Source organism: Poecilia mexicana, unplaced genomic scaffold (assembly GCF_051168715.1).
Source record: "Poecilia mexicana isolate PSO_F unplaced genomic scaffold, ASM5116871v1 scaffold_5, whole genome shotgun sequence".
In the NCBI taxonomy this organism is placed as follows: Eukaryota; Metazoa; Chordata; class Actinopteri; order Cyprinodontiformes; family Poeciliidae; genus Poecilia; species Poecilia mexicana.
The window spans coordinates 10,818,967-10,840,059 of record NW_028263374.1 but is presented as its reverse complement, the minus strand read 5'-3'; the positions used below and the strand labels follow the sequence as shown (position 1 = coordinate 10,840,059).

At 36.6% G+C, this 21,093-nt stretch overlaps 1 protein-coding gene across 2 annotated transcripts in view; it reads right to left on the bottom strand.

Moving 5' to 3' along the window:
• The window catches only part of cpne5b (copine Vb), a 122,104-nt gene that overhangs the window by 74,665 nt on the left and 26,346 nt on the right, over positions 1 to 21,093 (bottom strand). The window contains exons 2-6 of one of the 2 annotated variants that reach the window (XM_088005510.1): positions 14,370 to 14,410; positions 13,682 to 13,728; positions 7,455 to 7,558; positions 5,486 to 5,525; positions 3,575 to 3,589 (exon numbers count right to left, since the gene is read on the bottom strand). In XM_088005510.1, the coding sequence (XP_087861636.1) occupies positions 3,575 to 3,589; positions 5,486 to 5,525; positions 7,455 to 7,558; positions 13,682 to 13,728; positions 14,370 to 14,410 (247 nt within the window). The remainder of the gene's footprint in view (positions 1 to 3,574; positions 3,590 to 5,485; positions 5,526 to 7,454; positions 7,559 to 13,681; positions 13,729 to 14,369; positions 14,411 to 21,093) is intronic. The other variant, XM_014986309.2, reaches the window with a different exon arrangement.

Below are 21,093 nucleotides of genomic sequence, written 5' to 3'. Positions count from 1 at the left end.
GGAAACCAAACTTTAAAATGTGCCTCGTACATTAAGTGTTGATTCATGGTGTGACATTTCCTCACACCATGAGTGAGTGACAGATCAAACCATTTTTCAGTTTTTAATTCACCATGAACCTTTCGACATTTGTAGAGGCAAACATTTGTTGTTTGGGGATCATGTGAAGAGGGGAAAATTAGAGTGGTTAACTTTTTCAATAAAAATAAAAAGCAGAATTTTTTTTTTTTTTTTTTTAGTCAGGCCTCTTTATTTTCCCATCCCTAAAATAAAACCAGTGCCTTCAGGAGTCACATTAATTAACAAATAGAGTCCTACAGCGTATCATTTATTTACAGCCTGATTACTGCCGGACTCTAAAGCTCTTGGACACTTCTTGCAGACGATTAGTAAGCAAACAGAACTGTGAAGACAAAGAAACACACCACACAGGTCAGGAATGAAGATGTGGATAGGTTTGAGGCACGGTTAGATTATGGAACATCACGAGCTGGATTAAAGCACATTGTGCAATCGATCATCTGAAAATGGAACAAATATGGAAGAACTGAAAAGCTATCAAACATGGCTATCGACCTTCACTGAGAGGCTGGGTAGGTAGTGTGTCAGTTAGAGGAGCAGGTACTTTGGAGGAGTTGAAGACACTGGAAACTCAGGTAAGAGAAACTTTTGTTCCACCTAAATTCTAGTGCAATCAAGAAAATAATGTTTCAAGGATCTATTACAAATTCCATCTATTGTTGAAAAAAAAAGTAGGATACAAAGTAGAAGAGAGTGCTCTGGTTAGATTAGGTCAAAGTTTAACTCGCTACTCTACATGTAAGAAGCTACGCCTGGTAAAAAAAAACTAACACTGCACACCCTGCTGAAGACACAATGCCCACCAACATGGAGGTGAAGGCATCATGCTTTGTGTGTGCTTGTTTTCAGCAGAACAAGGTGATTAGAGTTGATGGGGAAAAAAAACTGATGGCGCTAAGTACAGTAGAGGTTCACCTTTCAGCATCAGAGAAAACCTACACAGACAGACAGAATTGTAATTCAATGGCTTTCCTACAGTAGACTTTCCCAGTCAAAGTCCAAACCTAAATTCAACTAGTAATATGTTGCATGACATGAAATGTGATGTCTACAGCGGCTTTTTATCAAAACTGAATACATTGGAAAGATGCTAAGGCAAGAATTTCAGTCTCTAGATGTGCAATGCTGGTAGAAACAGCCTTCACATCTATTTTTATATTGCTGATCAGTACAAGTTGTATGCAATTGCACACCACACTTTTTCAACACTTGTGGTGTCAAAAATCTTTTGTCGTGTAACCAGTGTATTACCAGGTCAAATCCAGGCTCCGTCAGTCACCACTATCACAGTGTGACTGTGTCCGTGAAGAAGGGAATAACTGATTGTAGAGTAAAGCACTTTGGAGTACTCTGACTTGATGAAGAACTATACAAATGCCTAATCAAGTCAGCGTAGTTGATGAAGTACTCTTAACCAAATAAAAGTAAAACATTTTGAAGGATATAGTTGTAATGTGGAAAAAGCTGTAAACAAAGGTCTGAGTATTTTTGTAAAGTGCTGTGTCTACAATTCCACACTTAATTGTGTTGCCTTACAATCAATATTACTGTGAACTCCTAAACATTAAGTTTGGTGTGCAATAAATTAAGGTTTACTGAAATCAAACACCACCATAATCTGTTAAACTGACATAGAGCAATCAAAGGTTAACTGTAGCCCCAACACCTCCTGTAAAATATGCATAGCAGTTGTTGTAAATGCTATTAAATGTTGCTAATGTTAACAAATGATCAAGTGTCTATGACACTATGTGATAATTCGCAATGCAGCAGATGGTCAGTTGAAGGAAACTAAGAAATGACTGGGACGCAACGAGGATTGAGCAAGAAAGTTAAAGCAATCGATGTGATTTTTCAAGAAACAAGTCCCAGTTTTACTTCTGACACGCAGCATTTCAGTTTGATAAATATCTATTCTCTCAGTTTTCAAGTTACTCGAGTATTATGTGTTATTTCAATAGATAGAATGGAATCATAGTCCAGGCCAGCTTTATTATGGTCACCTATGAAATAGAGGAAAAGCTTTATGCTGTATAAAAGTCAATTTCAATATGTTTTCCCAGGATGCAGAGCATCACTTTTCTGCATGAAAAACAGTAACAAATAAGTGGCACCATGTACACTAATGTGATAATAATATGTATACTGACCATTCTGGTACAGTTTGTGGGAGCACTAGTGAGGGAAAGACGGTCAATGCCATAAGATGTGAAAATGGGAAAAATCTAAAACTACGTATGTCCACAATAAAAAAGATCAAAATAAAACTTTCATTCTTTAAAATGTTTCTTGAAACCTTCACTGTTTTCCCATGTGGGTGTCAAATAAATTTGCCTATAAGCACCCGCACAAGTTTAATATTTGCATAAATGCTTTATCTACTCCTGAAAAAAACACAGGCAGAGTAAAAACTGCAGTATGTTTCTCCCAGTGGCAGAATCGTGTAAACTCATGCAGGTATTTGAAACCCAATGCCAGGATTAAACAGTCCCCAATTCTTGCCATTTGAGGCAAATAAGTAAATGGAAAATGGCCAAACAATCCATCCACATTAATCCCACTGAACCTGGTGCTTCCGACCTTAAAAACAATTGTGTTCTTTACATGTTTTCTATGATTCTTTGATGATGAGTACTGGACTATAACCTGTTGTTACTGTGATGCAGTCAGAAACAACCCACAGTTTGTTTCTTCCTATTGAACATCACGACTGTTTCACTGACTTGAAGTGAATACAAGGACAAATACGTCTGCGTGTGGAAAATGTGAAACATCATGTTTGATGATGTGAAACATGATCAGTGTGAGTGTTAGACATGGATCCAGACTTCTTAGATAAATAACATTTTCTGTTCCAACTACACTGCCTGCAAAAGTATTTAGACACCTTGAGATTTTCCATAAACCTCCATGTGGTTTCATTGTTTGACAAAATGTGAAAGACTCCAATTAGCATAAAAACTTTGGCAAGGCATCACATGTCCTTATCAGTAAAAGTTTCTCGATGATCACTTCGGCATTCGACAGGATAGCTTTAGAATCAGATTTGGAATGTGGTTTTTAGTTTTGCAAGGTGAAGCAATCCAAACCAAAAGTCCTTAACTTTGGCCTTGGCAGGCAGGGCCCACTAAATAATTCATCATCATCCAGAAATGTTTTACATTTCACAGAAATCTCTGCTCCAGTCTGCCTACTGATTGTAGTCGCTGTAAACTGTTGACGCCTGTAGCAAGTTATCATGGAAATACTTTTTTTTTCTATTTATAAATTACAAAAAAGACAAAAAAAAAAAAGACTTGAAAGTTAAATTTTTTTTTTCCACACTGTGTCCTGTGTGTTTCTCTCTGGGGATTGGAAGATATTCAGTTGGCTTGCTTTGGTTTTCAGGTGTTCTAGCCTAATGACTGACACAGTCGTTCCCTCTGAGAGACAGATCATTAATGTGAGACAGCAGCCATGCAGTGTGAGTGTGAGAGGAGATGCAGGAACCTACATTGAGTTCTGCGGGCTTCCAGAAAAGTTGGGCGGCAGCAGCAACAACAACGACAGCAACAACAGTAACAACAGAGCACATCATATACCAAGGCACAACACTATGGCAAATACCTAAAAACTCCTGTTTAAAGTGACACCATGCGGAAGAACCGAGACACGGAGCTCATCACAGGTGAAGCTAACGATGGAAAATGCAAACCCCCGTTATCCAAACGCATCAAATAATCATTGGCAATGATTATTTTTTGTTCCAAACTTTTGTCAATGCTTTCTGTTACCAGTTTCCAGTGCTAAGTAAAAGAAAATCACAGCTCATGAGCTCCTAGTGAAAGAAAATAACATGAAGTATATAGCCTGTTGCACTGTTTAAAATGGAAACTAAAAGTCAAAAGCATTGCACTATCAAAGTTTTTAAAAGACCCTGCCACTGCAGGGATACTACAACAACTCAAAAAAGACAGTAGGAATAGATATGAATCTAATTGATCATTTAATAGAGGAGACAGTAGATTACAGTTAACAGAAATGCCATTAAAATCTAAGCCTAACAGTGGCGGTTTTTGAAATGGGCAAAAGGGCTCTCCGCCCAGGGCAGCACAATGTCAGGAGCGCCATGAGGCAAAAGAAAGAGGAAACTTTACAACCCGTCACCCCCCTCCATACATACACACTCACACGCACCATCGCCAATCCCAAACAAGCTGTATTGTCGGTTTGCACTTTCTGTGTCATTCACTATGTGAGAAAGTGTAAGAAAATATTGCTACATATGGCAGATGACCTTTGAGTTGGTTTCACAACCTGTGGTTCTGGTCTAAGTTAAATTATTCAATGTGTTTTCAGGGAGCCTTGACTGTCTCTGGATGCATATGAATCATATATAACCTGGTTGTTGGGTTATTCTGCTTACAGTACAGTCTGAGATTTAACAAATCAACATGAGCATTTTGGAAAACACAAAAAATCCTTTCTATGCTCTCTCAATATTATGAACACTGTATATTGAGATGAGTATAAAGGATAATAGACTGGTCAATCATGGATTTATTTATTCTACAGTAATTACAGACAGTCCAAAAATGTGTTTAAAAACTAAGAACATAAAGTGTAAACATGAAAGATTTTTTTTTTAAAAAGAGGCTTTCTACACTTACTGTAAGAGAATGAGAGCAAGATGAATTACTTCTCTGAAATAGTTTTGTGTGGTAAGGTGTTTTGTTGTCTTTTCATAACGTTTGCAAGACATTGAAGCTGTTGATTTGAAATTTGTGTTCAATGTCATTTTGTTTGTGTTTTAAGGGATACAATTAAGTCTTTATTGTAATGTTTGTAAAGGATGTTTTTATTGTAATATTTGATGCGGACCCAAGGAAGAATAGTCTCCAGCAAAATAGAGACTAGTGGGGAATCCTTAAATAAACAAACAGATCAATAAGCTTTTTCTCTTAATGTTTCTAGATAGGATACGGTGGAAAAATGGTCTTTTCTTGCCAAATCTGCTTTTTGTTTGGAAAAGTGGAATGAGGGTCTCACCCGGGGCACCATTCATGCAAGAACCGCCACTGCCCAACAAGATTGTGTAAAAACAGAAAAATTAGTTAGCATTTGGATGCGTGCAAAATCAGGCAAGTAAGGGGTTTGTTTTATTCCACCTTCGGAAAAAATAAAAAATAAATAAATAACATGCTGCAAGCAACACCCACTCAAACCGTGCAGAAAACAAAATAAAAATAATGATAATAATATGACTACTTCACAAGCTGACAACGGATTCATCAGGTTAAATCGAGCTTCGACAAGCACTACATTTTATCTGTTACAGAGCATTTCAAGCCAGTAGTTAAAATTTGACTCTAGATTTGCTTCAATTTGTCTACGGTTCAAGGTTAAATTAAAAACAAGCACTCACATGTTTGGACAGGTCTGGGCTTTTAGAGTCCACATCATACCTGAGAGGGAAAAAAATAAAAGACCAAAGCAGAACTTTTAGTAGAGAAAATATGAACAAGTCGAGATATTTTATTGAACATACTCTCAAACCAAACATGAAATGGAACTACAAAGCACGGCAGTCGCTAGAAATAAAAAAGGAGGTGTCATTTGTGCCATGTGCTTTGTTAAATTTTGGTCTTTGCTTTTTTTTTTTTTTTTTTTTGTTTCTGAAATTCAAGGTAATGCTGTCACAATCAATCACATGAAGGAAAGAGGCAACTAACTGTATAAATGTATGACTTGAAACTAAAAAAAGCAAAGAAAAGACGGTAACACAAAGACAAATACGTCATATTTTAATGTGCTAGACTGAAAGCCAGTGTGTTTGATGAGGTGACCAGAAAAGCGTAATCAAATGTGTTAATTCAGAAGAGGCCAAATGAAAAGAACCTGGATCTGAGTATCTTCTCAGATGTTACCATTTGTGCTGCTCAGTAATTAAGGATGGGCTCAGCCCGACCTTTATTTCCTGAGAGGTGAACCTAATCTGATTTGCATGTGAATATAAAACAATGAAAGTGAGGGAAAGAGAGTGTATGCGATGGCCAATATCAAACATATGACAGAAACAATGGATCCTCTTTATTCAGTAATCAGGTGTGTGTAACGTCGCATAAATCCTCCTATTTATTTTATGTTTGTTTTAACTGATGGACTTACAACAATTATAAAAATACAGTCAAACAATTTAACACAAGACCTCTGAACTGAAGAGTTTCCCTCATAATCAAGATGAACTGATCTGGAAAATGCTGTCGAGTTTGCCATGTTTTCTTTATGTTTCATAAGCAGCCCAGTATTGGCTGCTTATGTTAACATACAGTCCCATAAAAAATAATTCACACCTAAACATATTTTCTTAGAGCACATTCTTCCTCTTTTTTGCTCTGCCTGTTTCTGTTGCACACTGTAGATGTTACTTCCTGAGGTTTTCTTTCCCAATTCATATAGATGTTTCCACTCTTCTGGGTTAATTTGTGAAGAACAGTAAAACATGTCAGTCCAGTAGATTCTCCCATCTGAGCTGTGAATCTCTGCATCTCATCCAGAGTGACTATGATCCTTTTTGGCTGCTTCTCTACTAAATGCTTTCTTTTTCTTGCCTGTCAGTTGTCATAGAGGGCCACGTTTTGATAGTTTTGCAACTGCGCCAAACTCTTTCTACTCCAACACTTTCCATTTTCAGGTGGTGATGGATTGAGCAGAGCTTTGTAAGACGATCAAAGCTTGAGATGTTGTTGTAAATCCTAACCTGGAGCATTATCCCTGACCTGTCTGCTTTGATCCTTGGTCTTCATGATGCCGTTTGTTTGCTAATGTTCTCTGACAAACCTCTGAGGCCTTCACCGGATTTATAATGAGAACATATTAGACATATCTAGACTGTGACTTCTGAGGGCAATTCTTCCCCTGGTTTAGATTGAGGTGTATCAGAGGAAATTGGGGCTGAATTATGCACTACTTTGCATTGTTTTGACCAAATTTAATGTGTAAAGATTTAATGTTGTTAAAAAACATGTAACAGGCTCAAGTGGTTTCATTTTTACAAAATACAATATTCAAAACCATAGTGGTTACAGGAGTGATTTGTGTATCACTTTCAGTTTACATATTTAAAAATAATAATAATGGAATCCAGCAATAAATATTAAGAACTGTCATTCTATTTTTAGGTCAACCTCATATTCTATGCTATGAACCATTTTTGAGGGTGTAAAAAAGTCATGACTGAAATTTGACACATATGTTTGAAGGCTTTGTACCATTTGAACATACTGATAACATGGCTTGCATTATCTTTTAATTATTGTGGTTGGCATTCTCATCACTGCTAGTAGACATAAAAGAGGAGAAGAAGACAGGACAAAAGATTAAAAATAACTCACAAGTCAAAGCGGAGATTCTGTTTCTCCTCAAAAAAGTAGTCCAAGATGTACTTTCTAACAAAGTCGGGGTTTAGGGTGTTGTCTATCACCTCCGTCCTGCCGAACTATGAAGGGGAGGAAAAATAGATGAAAGTCAGGAGAAAGAAATGATGAATGGAGACAAAAGAAAACTGGAATAAACATAGTAACAAAATCTTTGCGGTATTAAATCAGGCCTTATTTTTAGTGGCTGCTGTGCAAAGAAGCTAGTTTTCCTTTAATTCCTGTATCCCCACCTTTATCCCTAATTACAAAAAGATAACCCACTCATCAAAGCCCTACAGGAAGCAAGCGATAAGTAAAAGATCCTGTGAAAATGTGTAGGCAGAGAGAAAAAAAGAGTCTAGGAATAAAAATGGCATAGGAAGTACAAAGAGCCGGCAGAAGAAAAGGGGGTATTACTCAAAACTAGGGATTTTGGACAGAAAAGGGGGTGAGAGGATGGGGGTGGAAACAGCAGAGGTGGAGAAGAGTAGTGATTAAGGCTTCCTAATTAGCGGGATTTTCACTTCCAAGGTGCCAAACGAAGGAAAATATGGCAAGAAAACACTTATAAAATGACACAAACCTTAAACACAGTTAGTTGAGCAGAGTTTCACAGGAGGTGGTGTCAAGCACACATAAAATATTTTTGCTGAAATTTTATATAGCACTCGATCAAGAAATGTGCTACATGAAAAGTGCTTACCACATTCTCTGTTTGTTGTAACACTTAATTATAAGTACTTTTGATATTTTACCTCTGGACAGCAAAATCAATGACGGTGGTTTTTGTGGCCTCATTCTGTATCTTATCCTTTTTCAGTGAGAATGGCAAGAGGTGTTAGAGGTTAAAATTGGATTATAAGCCACTATTTTAGTCCACTATTTTAAAAACCAACAGGTTTTTTAAAGATTGGCATACGGTCTGACGAAGAGGAGAGTATAAGCTCAAGAGCGAATTTCCCTCAAAACAAAAATGACATTGTGAGTGACAACAAAAGGAGAGACTGAGAAAGGCTGTTCAGTTCTGACACTGAAGTAGACTACTAGTGGTTTTGGACGATGAAGATAGCGATTGATGACTTTTTCTCATAGGCTACTGTATTTTTTAAGCAGCCAGGTTTAGTATGTTACAAGTACGTATTTAATTAAAAGTTTTTTTGTTTTTTTTAATCTGTCTAAATATCTCATGTTATAACCTGGATACCCTCAGTTTATAGACAAATTGTCTGTGTACAGACTTTCTTTTCCCTTCAAAGTTAATGGGTGTGTCTTGTAATCAGGTGTGCTCAATAGTCTGGAAATTACGGTAGCCTGTTTTTCCACACAATGGTGGTGAAATTGATCACTGTTGGATGTTAGTAAGGATTTTTCGCTTATTGCAGTAAAAACGCTGACAGTATAAACTTCAGGCACTTACGAGAACACGACACATTGTTTACTACCTCCTTGCTTGGTTTAGTATCTCTTATTCCAAAGAACCCACTAACTGACTTGTGTAAGTGGGAAACGGAAATAAAAGGCAGAAATTGAATCTGTGCTGCACCTTGAGTCTCCGAGAGACCCCGAGGTGTTGATGAAGCTGTGAGCACATGTTAGTAAAGAGGCGGGTGATGGTTAAAGATGAGCTCTGTAATGTGATTTCCCCACTGAGTGGAGGAGACAATACTGATCTGCAGAGTTCATTAGATGCCGCATGACTGCAGGAGTTGGCTAATGAGAATCTGGCATGAAGTCCCTGAGTTTTCACCCTCACTATCACACACATACGCAAACTGAGTCTCCACAGATGTGTTGGACATGCGGCTAACTTGGCTAACTGAACTCTTCAGGCAACAGCTAGACTTTACAGTGCCTGATGTTAGAATCTGAACATGCCTCCAAAAACACTGTTACATTGTGGGTGTTTTTTTTAAGTGTGCCCACCAAAGTAGGGCAACAAAAAAATGTGATTATAATTCTTTGCCTTGGTGGTGGGTCTTCAGTCCCAAACTTGACCAAAATTTTATTATCTTCTTCCCCGGAGCACACACAAACCACAGCTGGGGATTTGTGTTGTTTCTTTGACCAACATGGGATTTTACTGTCCTCATGGGTTGTTGAGTAGACAGTTGCATACTGCTGCAATAATGAGCTTTGCGGTTTCTTCCGCTTTCACAGGCAGAGGTGAATGACACTAGTGTGAATTAGTGTGAGACGAGCCTTTTTTTTTTCTTTTTTCGGCTGTGACCTTCACTTAAAAAAAGCTCTGTTGTGTATGCAACAATTGCTCAACACCAACGAAAAGAGAAACACACTGCAAGCAGAAAAGGCATTCCGTAAACCCCCAGGAAGAAAAGAGCATCAGGAGCTTTCTGGCTGGTTGCGGAGGAATTTTCATAGAGATGCTAAAAGTGTCGTGTGTCTAAATGAGAAAAAAAAAACTAATTCAGGGCTTGGCTTGAGCTTTGAGCTTGAGTTATTTTCGCATGATTTTTAGACGGAAGAACACACAGAAATGTACACATACAATAAAAAAAAAAAATCCTAATTTGCTATTGTATGTGTACAATATTTATTATAACTAACACTACAATATGTTTATGTTTTCCTGTAAGAATTTTTTTTAGTGAGGAATAAATTTAGACTCTCCCACATTTATACTCTCTTGAAATAACATCACACAAGCATATCACTTATGAAAGCAGTCTACACAATGCTAAAGAAATCACAAGAAATGCTCTTAAGTTTTGTGTTAGATGGCGGCATTGACTGTAGACTTAAAAAAAAAAAAACACAGTGGACCAATACAAGCAGACATGCCACCACAAATAATTACAGATAGCTGAAACCTTTCACTGGACTTCAAGTGATGCAGATCCTGCGTCTCTCTTCCTGGTATTGGTGCAAAATTTCCTATCACACTTTCTACAAATGTCCTAGGATACACCACTTTGTGGTGTATTCTTCAGCAAATACCCCTTGTGGCTTATCCTTTTGGTGGAGGGTGTCAACATCTCCCTTCTGGATATCCGTTTAACCATTTGGGGTGCATTCACACCAACCCTGTTCAGTCCGCTTTAATTGAAATCTAGATTCCAGACTTTTCAGTCTGTTTTAGGGAGGTGTGAATGTGCAAACAAACTCTATTGTGGATCAAAAAAGAAAACTCCGGTCTCGGTTCGATTGAAGTGAACTCTGGCGCGGTTTGAATATGCAGATGCAAGTGGCTCGGACACTGTTTTAAAGGGAAGAAGTGAATTATAGTGCAGGACTTTCTGGGTAAATACTACCAAAGCAAACGTGAATGTCTAGAGCTAGAGGGAGAAATTGTTTGTGGTCTTTCACCAAAGCCGAAATAAAATCCTACAACCACTGCAATCTGACGCCACGTTATTTCATGAAGAAGAAAGTTGATCTCATGTCGTCTTTGAAGGTTTTTTATGTAATTTCTCTCTGAAAATGTAATAAATGTTGGAATTTTAGTATCCAATCCAACTAATTCTACCAAACTATCAGGCATAAAAATACACTTAAAAACTCAGGAAACATCTGCAGGTGCTTTGAGTTGATTACCGTATTATGGTGTGACACCACGAGTTTCCAAAATTTAAGTTTTTACAATATTTACATTTTTTTTAAGACTTTCAATGTCGGGTTTTTAAAGTCTGTGGTAGATCGGCGGTAGGTACTTTCTTTTTTCCTATGCGTTTGTCATGAAGCTGTAATTGTAACTTTATTTTTTCAAAAAAATGTAGCAGATAAACTCTACAGGGCATGCCATTTAACTGTGGGTTTGAAATTTCTCAGCTATTAAACTGCAATGGAGTTATAAATCTTTTCCACTGAACCAAAATTATTAAAGTTTCTGGGGAAAATAGCTGCTGGTTGAGTGCAATCAGTCAAAGCAAGAAATTGCCTTAAAGTATTTTCAGACCAATCTCGAGCAGGGTACCGCGGTGTATGGGGTAATGTCCATCTGGAAAAAGAAGACCAGAGGGCACACAAAAATCTTGGTAATTTAAGATAAGCCAAAACGGATACACATAACCTTTATCAAGAATCTGCTGCATGAACTACCACCTGGAGGAAATGTAAATAGTCATTTATTGTGGCCGAGACTTGACCTGTGTGCTGCAGGGTACTGTCAGAAAATACTTTGCTTTACAGTGCCTTGAGAAAGTATTCTTACCTCCTGAACCTTTTCACTTTTGTGATAAAAATTCTCGACGAAAGACAGAGGAATTATTATTTTATGCAACATTCATCTAAATTGTCTTTCTTACTCTGACACCACTAAATAAAATCCAGAAATCAGTATGTACCTAATTAGTAAATAGGCAAAATTACCTTTGGGAGGCACCATATTTCCTGAATCTGATGTGTTCACTGTCATTTGTCAAAACTGCATTTTTAGAGATAAAGGTATTTTCCTTACAAATCCAATTAGGAATTCAAAGGTGTCCTAAAGAATAGTGAGAAGTCATTTTTTCATAAAATGTATTATGTCCTTTTAATTATGTGATTCATTACCTGAACTGAAAAGAGTGGGAGGAAATAGTAAAATAATAGTTTTATTTGGTGTCTTTGTAAAATGTGTGATTAAAAAATATATGTAACAAAATATCTCTTACCAGATTGATGTGTATTTCTGGTCTACATCAAAATAACAAAATTCAAACTAAGATGGCAATGAATAGCCAATATTTTTTTTTCATAAACTTGGTCAAGAAGGAGTAGGTCGCTCACCAGAGCAGTGAACTTGCTTGTGTTTTACATTTTGAATAACTTTGAGGTTGATAATTGTTAAAAAGTAAATATATATATATATATATATATATATATATATATATATATATATATATATATATGATTTTGAAAGAGCCAATCAGTTCTTTAACCTGTCTTTTTGTTAGTTCTAAGAGTTTCTAAGTGAATATTCTGTCAATGTTCTGATGAAATGTTTGTTACCTTGTGGGTGTGCTTTTGTGGCCGCCATCTTGAGTTCCTGCTAAAGAGGAGGCCCACCTCAAACCCAGCTCCTTTATAGGAGGTGTGTTGATAAGAGCTGGAGTTTGATTGGTTGAAGCTTAAAGTAATTAAAAGAATGAAATGATTTTGCTTATGTTTGCAAATTGCGCATTTGCATACATAAGATGTTTGACTAATATTTTATTACTGATAAGTAATTTTTAGTGTTTGCATTATGTATGTCAAAGTTAACTTTTCCCTGTACTCAGAATGTATCAAAGTTGTCCTCTTTAACGTCAAACACGTTAAAGAGGACGTGTTTGACGTCCTCTTTAACGTCAAAGAAGAAAAGATGCCTTTTCTTCTTTTGTGAAGAAAAGGCATCTACCTTTTCTTCACAAAAGGTAGATGCCAAGATGGCCTGTGCTGAGCTCCATAAAGTCCTTGGTGCACAACAATCCACAACTTCACACCTAAAGCTCCGTCTCTTCCCTGTGTTGGGAAGCAGCCACTAACAGTGACAACCTTCTGTCACAAGATTTACTGATCAGAACCAAGAACAGAATAAACTGTTAGATAGAGCAGACTTGACAGACTCTTTTGACCATATGCTTGTTCTCAACTCGAAAGGTTTTAATGAAATTGTTGCTTCTTCTCATCAAGACTCATGTTAAAGTATTTTTTCACAACTAGAAGTTTTTTTTTTTCTTATTTATAACAAAGCCCCACTATAATTAGATACCTAAAATAAGAAATACATATAGGTATAGTTGTCCACTTGTGTATGTTGTTTATTTGTACCTACTTTAAACCCACCTCTTTTCTGTTCCCTGGATAAGCAGCGTCAATGCTGATACCTGCCTGCATTATTATGGCTATTTACAAGGCAAACAAATAGATCGTATGACAAAGAGAGAACTGGTGCTCATTCTAAATAAGCTACATAAAGTAAACAAGTACAATGAGAATAGTTTTAATCCCTCGACAGAGAGCTTTTTAGTCCCCAAAATGCCAACATATTGATCATCCCTTTCTTTTTTCTTTTTCTTTTGCTTTAAAGCCCCAATTAGTCGGATGTTTCTCTGACATTTTCAGAAAAATGATGCTTGAGAAGCTTTTAATAAATCGGTATAATAAACTGCTGTAAGCCCGCAGTGAAACAGCTACTGAAATGCTATGTCTTAACCAAACTACTGCAGCTTAATTGGAAAGGATTCATTTCTTTGACGTAATTGTGTGATTGTGTGCACACTCACCTCTCTCCACTGTTTGGTTTCAACACCCTGCGTATACAGTACACACACTGTGGGGTGGAAAAAAGTACAAAACAGCAATAAAAATAATATATTTTGTGCAGGAAACATTGGAAACATAAAACAGAGAGAAAGACCAAATAAAAAAATATAAGAAGTTGAACTCAAGTAATAGCTCTTAAAGTAAAACAAAGATTCTCAGAAATGACAGGACGGCAAAACGTTCAACCTGCAGTACACAGTTTTTATATATATAAAAAAAGACGTCTTCAAAATTATAAATATGTCATGACAGTAGAAGACAAGACAGACAATCTGTGAAAAAAACTAATTATTTTGCTTTCTCAAAATAATTAGTAATCTTCACAAATACACACCAAAGACAGTGGATAAATGATTTTTCTAATAAGACAAGTTGTTTCTCTGCCATTATCATGTTGAGCAGCATGTACACAAATATGATTAAAAGCTTCATCCTGGCTCTGATTGGTTGTTTTTCACCGGGAGCGATGCTCAATCTTTTCACAGATTATGTCTCATATGATACTGTCACAACTTGGTGATAGTGTTAACAAATATGTAAAAAAAAAAAAAAAAAGAAGAAGTTACAAACATAGAAAGAAACAATATGAAAAAGGCCATATAATACAAGAATCTGACAGAAACATTTTTTTCTTTATGAAGTACTTACTAGGATCGGACTTTGAGAAGGTGTCTTTGTCCAGCAGATTTCTGGTAGAAAAAAAAAGATAAATTGAATTGAAAAGATAATTTAAACAGTTCATACTCATTCTGGTTAAGTAAGTAATTAAAGGTTAGCAGCGAAACAAAGATGTATTTAACATCAGAAAATCTGAAAACCTTATAATTTTTACCTTTAATGGCATTTACTGCTAAATTTGGTTAATGTAAAAAGTCTAAAATTAAAATCCTGTACAAAACTTGACTGATAGGCATCTATTCTCATGTTTAGCAAACAAACTAAAAAATACAGCAACATCTCACACATATGAAAATGATCTAAGAACCATATGGTAATCTAGAACACAGTTTTAAATTAGTTGTGTATGCAACAGAGGAAAGAAAAGAATAGCTCCATAAAGTCATTCTTGTTCCGTAATTCTGCCTCTTGTTCGACTCTCAGCACATTATCATATGGTAAAATAAGAGTGTTTTCAGGCAGAAAATGGGAAACTACTTTGCATCATGTATGGTTTTCGCACCAGCTATTCGTTTCTCATCATTATTTTTTTTTTTTTTTTGGTCAGGCAGATGTTTTCAGTCATTCTGATGGTCAGACCCCTGCTGGCAATTCCAAAGGGAGAAAAAACCGCTACAGAAATAATACATCTAAAGTCATGAAGCAAAACTGTAACTTGGAAATATGTGAAATGTGTTGAATTAGAGGCACCACTGCTTTTCTTGGTCAAAATATAAGATGTTTCATTTAGAGTTAGATGCAAGAAATAGGTTTGCAGAGACTTGTTTATTAATGTGTTGGATCAGGTCCTTTTTCTCTATTTCTCTGTAAATATTTGAGGTCTAAGAGGCGACATTCCTTCAGATGTGCACAGTACTACACTGAGGTACTGTTAGGCTCTAAGATGTAACAATTTGTTAAATTGAGAAACAGACATGATAAAATCTGTTGGCACTGAAATATTTGTTAAAATCCTTATTACAGATAAATCTTTGCAAAGGGGGCCTGGTCTTTCTGGGATGATGTAGTTAAGCCTTACCTTTTGCTCCACAATATTAAGATGTGATCATTATTCCATAAAAAGCAATAATGTTTAGAATATTCTGCTATTTTAGATTGTGAATGAGAAATGATTAAATGCAATCCAAATTTATTTAAAAAAAATCCCAAATTGGATCCAAAGCGTCTTTTGTCTGATTTCTATACACTTGCATCAAGGACACTAGACAATAATTATCTTAATCTTTTAGCCTTTGCTGCAAGAAAAAAAAAATCTAGCATAAGAATGTATACTTATACTCCAACTAAGAAGCCTTGGCACATATTTGAGTACATAATTGATCCCTATATTTGGTCTCACGCCTGCTTGACTCTGTTCTGCATATGATGTTTCAATGAGCCTGGAAGACCCACTTAATGTCCTTTGAACCTCAATTCTCATGTGCTATGTTGCAAGGCTTTCTTAAATAGGTTTACTCTTTAAAAAAAACAGTAAAATAATCCTTTACTAAAGGACCAAACTCAAATTTAAAGTTTCATGTTCATATTTTCCTTCAGTTCCCAATGTGAACTTAACAGGATTTCAATTAAGCAATAGAAAATGTACTTTTCTTTGTTGAGAGTAATAAGTGTACTTAGATTAAATATCAGGTTTTCCTAACTTTTGTTTTATTCATGTGCTCACATATGAATGTATATTAAGAATACTTTTACTTAAGAATCGATAGCTTAGGTTATATATTTTTTTTCCTGTTTAGGGTTGTTATTCTAGGAATATTAAGGTTTAAAAGTGCAAGTGGGGTCAGTGCAACCCTACTGGGTCCACGTACACTAATATAAGGGTCCAATCAACCCGTCCTGGAGCTGCTGGAGGGTTAAAATCAAGAGATAAAAAATTTGGTCAAACTTAGAAAATGGGTGTTTTCACCAGGCTTTTACAGATACACCAATTACATAGACATGGGAGATTCAAATTTTCATTACAAAAAAAAAAAAATGCACTTAGACTCCTTTGTTTATCCTGTATTACACATCCAGTTGTAAGTAAAAAGCAAAGTGTGTGCCAACAGGCTCATTTGTGCATTCATGGGTTACAAACTAACGTTACCAGCAGCAACATTACCCCAGAAGATTGCAGGGTATGAGATCCTGTACAATGGCTTCCTGATTGCTGTTGTGCTTAGTCTGTGTACTCAGTTGATTTGCTCATCGCCCTCTCAGTGCAGTAATCCTAACTCTTTTAAATATGTTTCCCCCTCCCCTCCAAAAAAGGAATAAAACAATGTGTACATGTAGCTGCTTTTCTGTCAAGATGTGAAATTTGAGTTTTGAATTAGAAGCAGTTCAGACTTTGTCTGGTGTTGAGTCACTTTTGGTTCATCTGTCATTCTCTAACTTAGTCTGTGCCCATATTTGAGAGTTCTCTACTTCCATCAGACTCACTTGACCTTTTTATAATGTCTGCCACGGGGCTTCTGTACCTGGAAGCAATGCCTTTCTAGTTTTGTTTTGTTCACAGGGTCACCACAGTGACATGAGAGCTCTCACTCCAGGCGCCAAAGCCTGCTGGCCCCTCCAGGTTTTAGTTTCTGCTTCTGTTTCTTTCCTGTTTCCTTTTTCCTCCATTTGCTATAAACCACCGGCTCTGCTCTTTCATCAGCCTCGGTCTGTTTTGATCTTTCAGCTGTACCAGTCTCAGTCCCTCCCTCACAGCTTTTAAGATCAAACTCTGTGAGTTGTTTCAAGTCAGAAAAGAGGCACATAAAGACTTAAGATATTGTATTTTTTTTTGTCTTATGCATCACATTCAAAAAGTCTGCTGTAACTGTGATGGGCTGTGACTAAAGCAAATTTGTCAGTTTGACTTAAAAAAAATAAATGGTTGATTTTATTTGAGTAACATAGCCATCAAAAATTCCCATGCCACATTTTGTTTTATTTAATTTGCTCCAACAGAGGTAATTTCAAAAGGAGTATTTTAATTGTCTAATTTTTAGGCTTACATAGTAGAATGTCTCAGCAGTGTTTGTTTTCTGATAACTGGCAGCTTTGCTAAGTTTAATTTATTCAGTTTATATCCAGATAAAAATGTTATTGCATTTGGACTATTTCCAAGCACCAACTCTCGCAGCTCTCCGATGTACATTAGCTTGCAGTGTAAGGCACTAATTCAATTCAAGTCATGCTTTATTATTGCCGTATGAATGCATGCAAGTTTTCACAATATCACGTACAATGGAAAATTGTAGATGACTGTGCTACATCACAAAACAAAGGAGCAATAAATTCAAATTAAAGTTTTAATGGAAGTTTTGACAATTTCAACCAAAATGGAGTTTGGTGATTCCCAGTCTCCATAAGTAGAACCATTTTTGCTTTGTGATGAAATTCTAGCTCTAGAGCTCTCTCTATCATAGATATAAAACAAAATGATAATCTAGAAACCATATATTGTTCATTATTGACTTGCCCTGATCAGTGACTTCCAGGTTGGAAATCTAAAAATATGACGCTTTTTCTCTTCTATGCCCTGGAAGTTGGTCCAGAAACTAACAGGAAGGAAAATGGTTGTTGTCTGGAACAAACACAAGGAGGCTACAGTTTTAGTATTGCTGTCTGCATCATCCACTTATTGAAGGTATAAATGAGAGTGTAAATTCCACACCAAATGACAACTTTAGTAATAATCTGTTACCGACTGCTCCCTAACACAGCAGAGTGATGTTGTGTATGTTCTAGGGCTGAAACGATTCCTCGAATGATTCGAGTACCTCGATTACTAAAATTCCTCGAGGAAAATTTACCTGCCTCGAAGCTTCGTTAATTTATGTTTTATTAGTTAGCGCACCGTGTTCCGGCCGGGACTTCATTTGCGTTGCGCGGAGCTCTCACTTCCGCCTCTGAGTTGTTGACAAAAGCTAAGTCTCAGCGGCATAAAGTCCAGTCTTCAAGATTGGCCCGTGGGGATTTTATTGATTGATGATAATGCCCGACTTTTTATCGTTTTTGGGGAACCAATAAGCATCCTTAAAATGACTGGGGAATGCCTGGAGTACGGCAGCATTTCTCCTCCGGGGCTGCTGGTTGAAAGCGAACGGCGGGAAGAGCGCTGAGGTGAGCGGATAGCCTGAACAGGGCGGGCGGCTGAGTAGCTGATGCTTACCGTGTAAATGTAGCTTTACCGACGAACCGCACAATAAATTTCATATCCCGGTCTGAAGAAACGGGTGGCGGAGCGCATCGTACATGGCTGGTAGATGAGTTTCTGAGTGTGACCAGTGAAGGTGTCGTAAATATCCCGTATTGCTTCCCCCCGTGTTCGTCCCCCGGTCTAACGGTTCGTCAGTCCGCTGGTCTATTTCCTCCCCTCCACCCCATCTTACGTTCGTTCATTCGCCCTCTCCTCCCACTCCAGGCGGCATTTCCCGTATTTTCAAACCCAAAGCGTGACAGGTTAGGTGGCAAGGTGAGTTTAATTAATCTATTAAACTCACTGAAGATGAATACATAAACTAAAAGCTGGATTGTAGACATTTTTTATAAGCATATTTGTGAGCCTGCCTCTTTGTTATTAAATTCAATATAATTTCAGATTTTTCTATAACTTTTCTTCTGGTTAACTTAGAAAGTGAGCTATTATTGTTACAGGTTAGTTTTCTAAACTACAAAAAAGCAACTGTTAGGGAAGCTCATATATGAAAAATTGGACTGATATTGATATCTGATAGTAACACCGGTATTATGCCAGATTTACCAATATTTCATTTTATAATTTTTTTTATCCGATTACTCGATTAATCGTAAGAATAATCGATAGATTACTCGATTACTAAAATATTCGTTTACAACAGCCCTAGTATGTTCACAATATAAATTATTTGTGACCTCTCACTGAAGCATGGCTAAAACTCACTTTAGTGCTCTTCTGAAGAATTGATCAAAATTAAATATATATATATATATATATATATATATATATATATATATATAAACTACAGATCTGGCCATACAATTCTGACTGATCTGTGAATATTCAAGACATTCACACTGATATTCTAAGACAATCAGTCACAAGTCATTCAAATAAACACCTGACAGAGGATTTTAAATGGGTTGCTCTCACCGCAGTAACAACTAGAGTGCTCTCTTTAAAAAACAGAAGCAATACCATTGAGAGGAACTAATGAAAACTAATGCAAAAAAGTTGTCAATGGTGGGTTTTTTTAAAAGCAAAACAACAAATTGGAAAAATGAATGTAGTGCCAACACTTAAGTCTAGTTAAAGAAATTGTTCTCCCTTTCTCTGCAGAGCATAAGCAATGCTCATTAAAGCTCATGTCCCTCCCCAGTTTACTCCATTTTTATCTACCCTTACGAAACCTCTTTGCCTGTTTGTAGCTGCATGCTGGTTGTCGACAGCATTTAAATGACTGAAACTCGCTAAGAGCATGAGAAATGACTAAAAACACATTTGAGGATGATATAAAGCAAAAACGTCTCCGTACTAAATGGTCAGAATTTTTATCGTGCTGAGAGTCTGACAAAACTGCTTTAGCGGAGATGATACGCTGTTAGGGAGAAATACCTTAAACAGATGTTTCATATAGAGTCAAATCGCTTTAGTTTCTCGTGAGTATCCTAAGAAAGGAATCTCACTCATGTCCAAGGCAAGTCGCTCTATTGCTTTGGCATCAAAAACCTTTTGTACAGTGTCCTATATCTAAAGGAAAGTTGTTCTTCTTCATCTGGGCAAAAAGCTATTTTGTATCATTGTATATTTCTAAATTTACAAAACTCATGTTTCTTGTTAAATCATCAGTTTGTCTTTATTTTTATTTTTTATTTTTTTACTAGTGGTGCAATACAGCAAATTGGAGATATTCAGTTTCTTTTCATTTGCAAAATGGACAAAAGATGCTTCTGTTGTTCTAACTTCATTTACAAATACACTAATACCCAAAGGGAAACATGAGACTCCATGTAGCGTTTCATTTTTTTAAGTTTTCATCTTTAGCTCAGAATCCAGTTCGTGTTGAAATTTCCATACTCTGTCATCACACATTAGAGGGAACTGTGAGTTCACGTAAGGGTTGTCTCTGAAGCCGTCCAAGTCCATAGGAAGATTAGATGAAGGTCTGTGAATGTGAGAAACAGCTTTTCTTATAAGCCTCACACCCACCTCTGTGAGCCACGTTGGAAAGGCTAATTGAAGCTGTTTGTCTCAAATATTTTATATTGTAAAAAATGTAAAGGAAACTAAGGAAGTTAAAGAAACCTTTTTAAAATGTATTTCTTGTTGTAACATGGCAAATATACTATTCCTGCTTTTAATTTCACCCTGCTTTTAAGAGTAATTCAAATTTATAGTACAACAATTTTCTCACTCATTCATAGTGATTTCAGTTTATTTGTCTTTAAGTGAATTTGAGTTTAATCTATGCAGGCGTTATCATGCAAGAACCAACCAGTTGTTCTTTCCGTCTCTCCACGTCTTTCCTAATTTAGTTCATGTTGTTGGACAGATTGAACCGGCCCATATGTCCTCCACTACTGCCTCCTCTTTATCTCTGTCATTTCCACCTTCTGTTTATCTGTTGGCTGCGTTTCATTCCTCTAATGGCCTCACCATTATCTGTCCTGGTAAGCAGAACCTCAAACCATCTTCATCCTGCCACTGCTCTTCAGTTTCCTTTCTTTTATTAACAGATATTTTTGA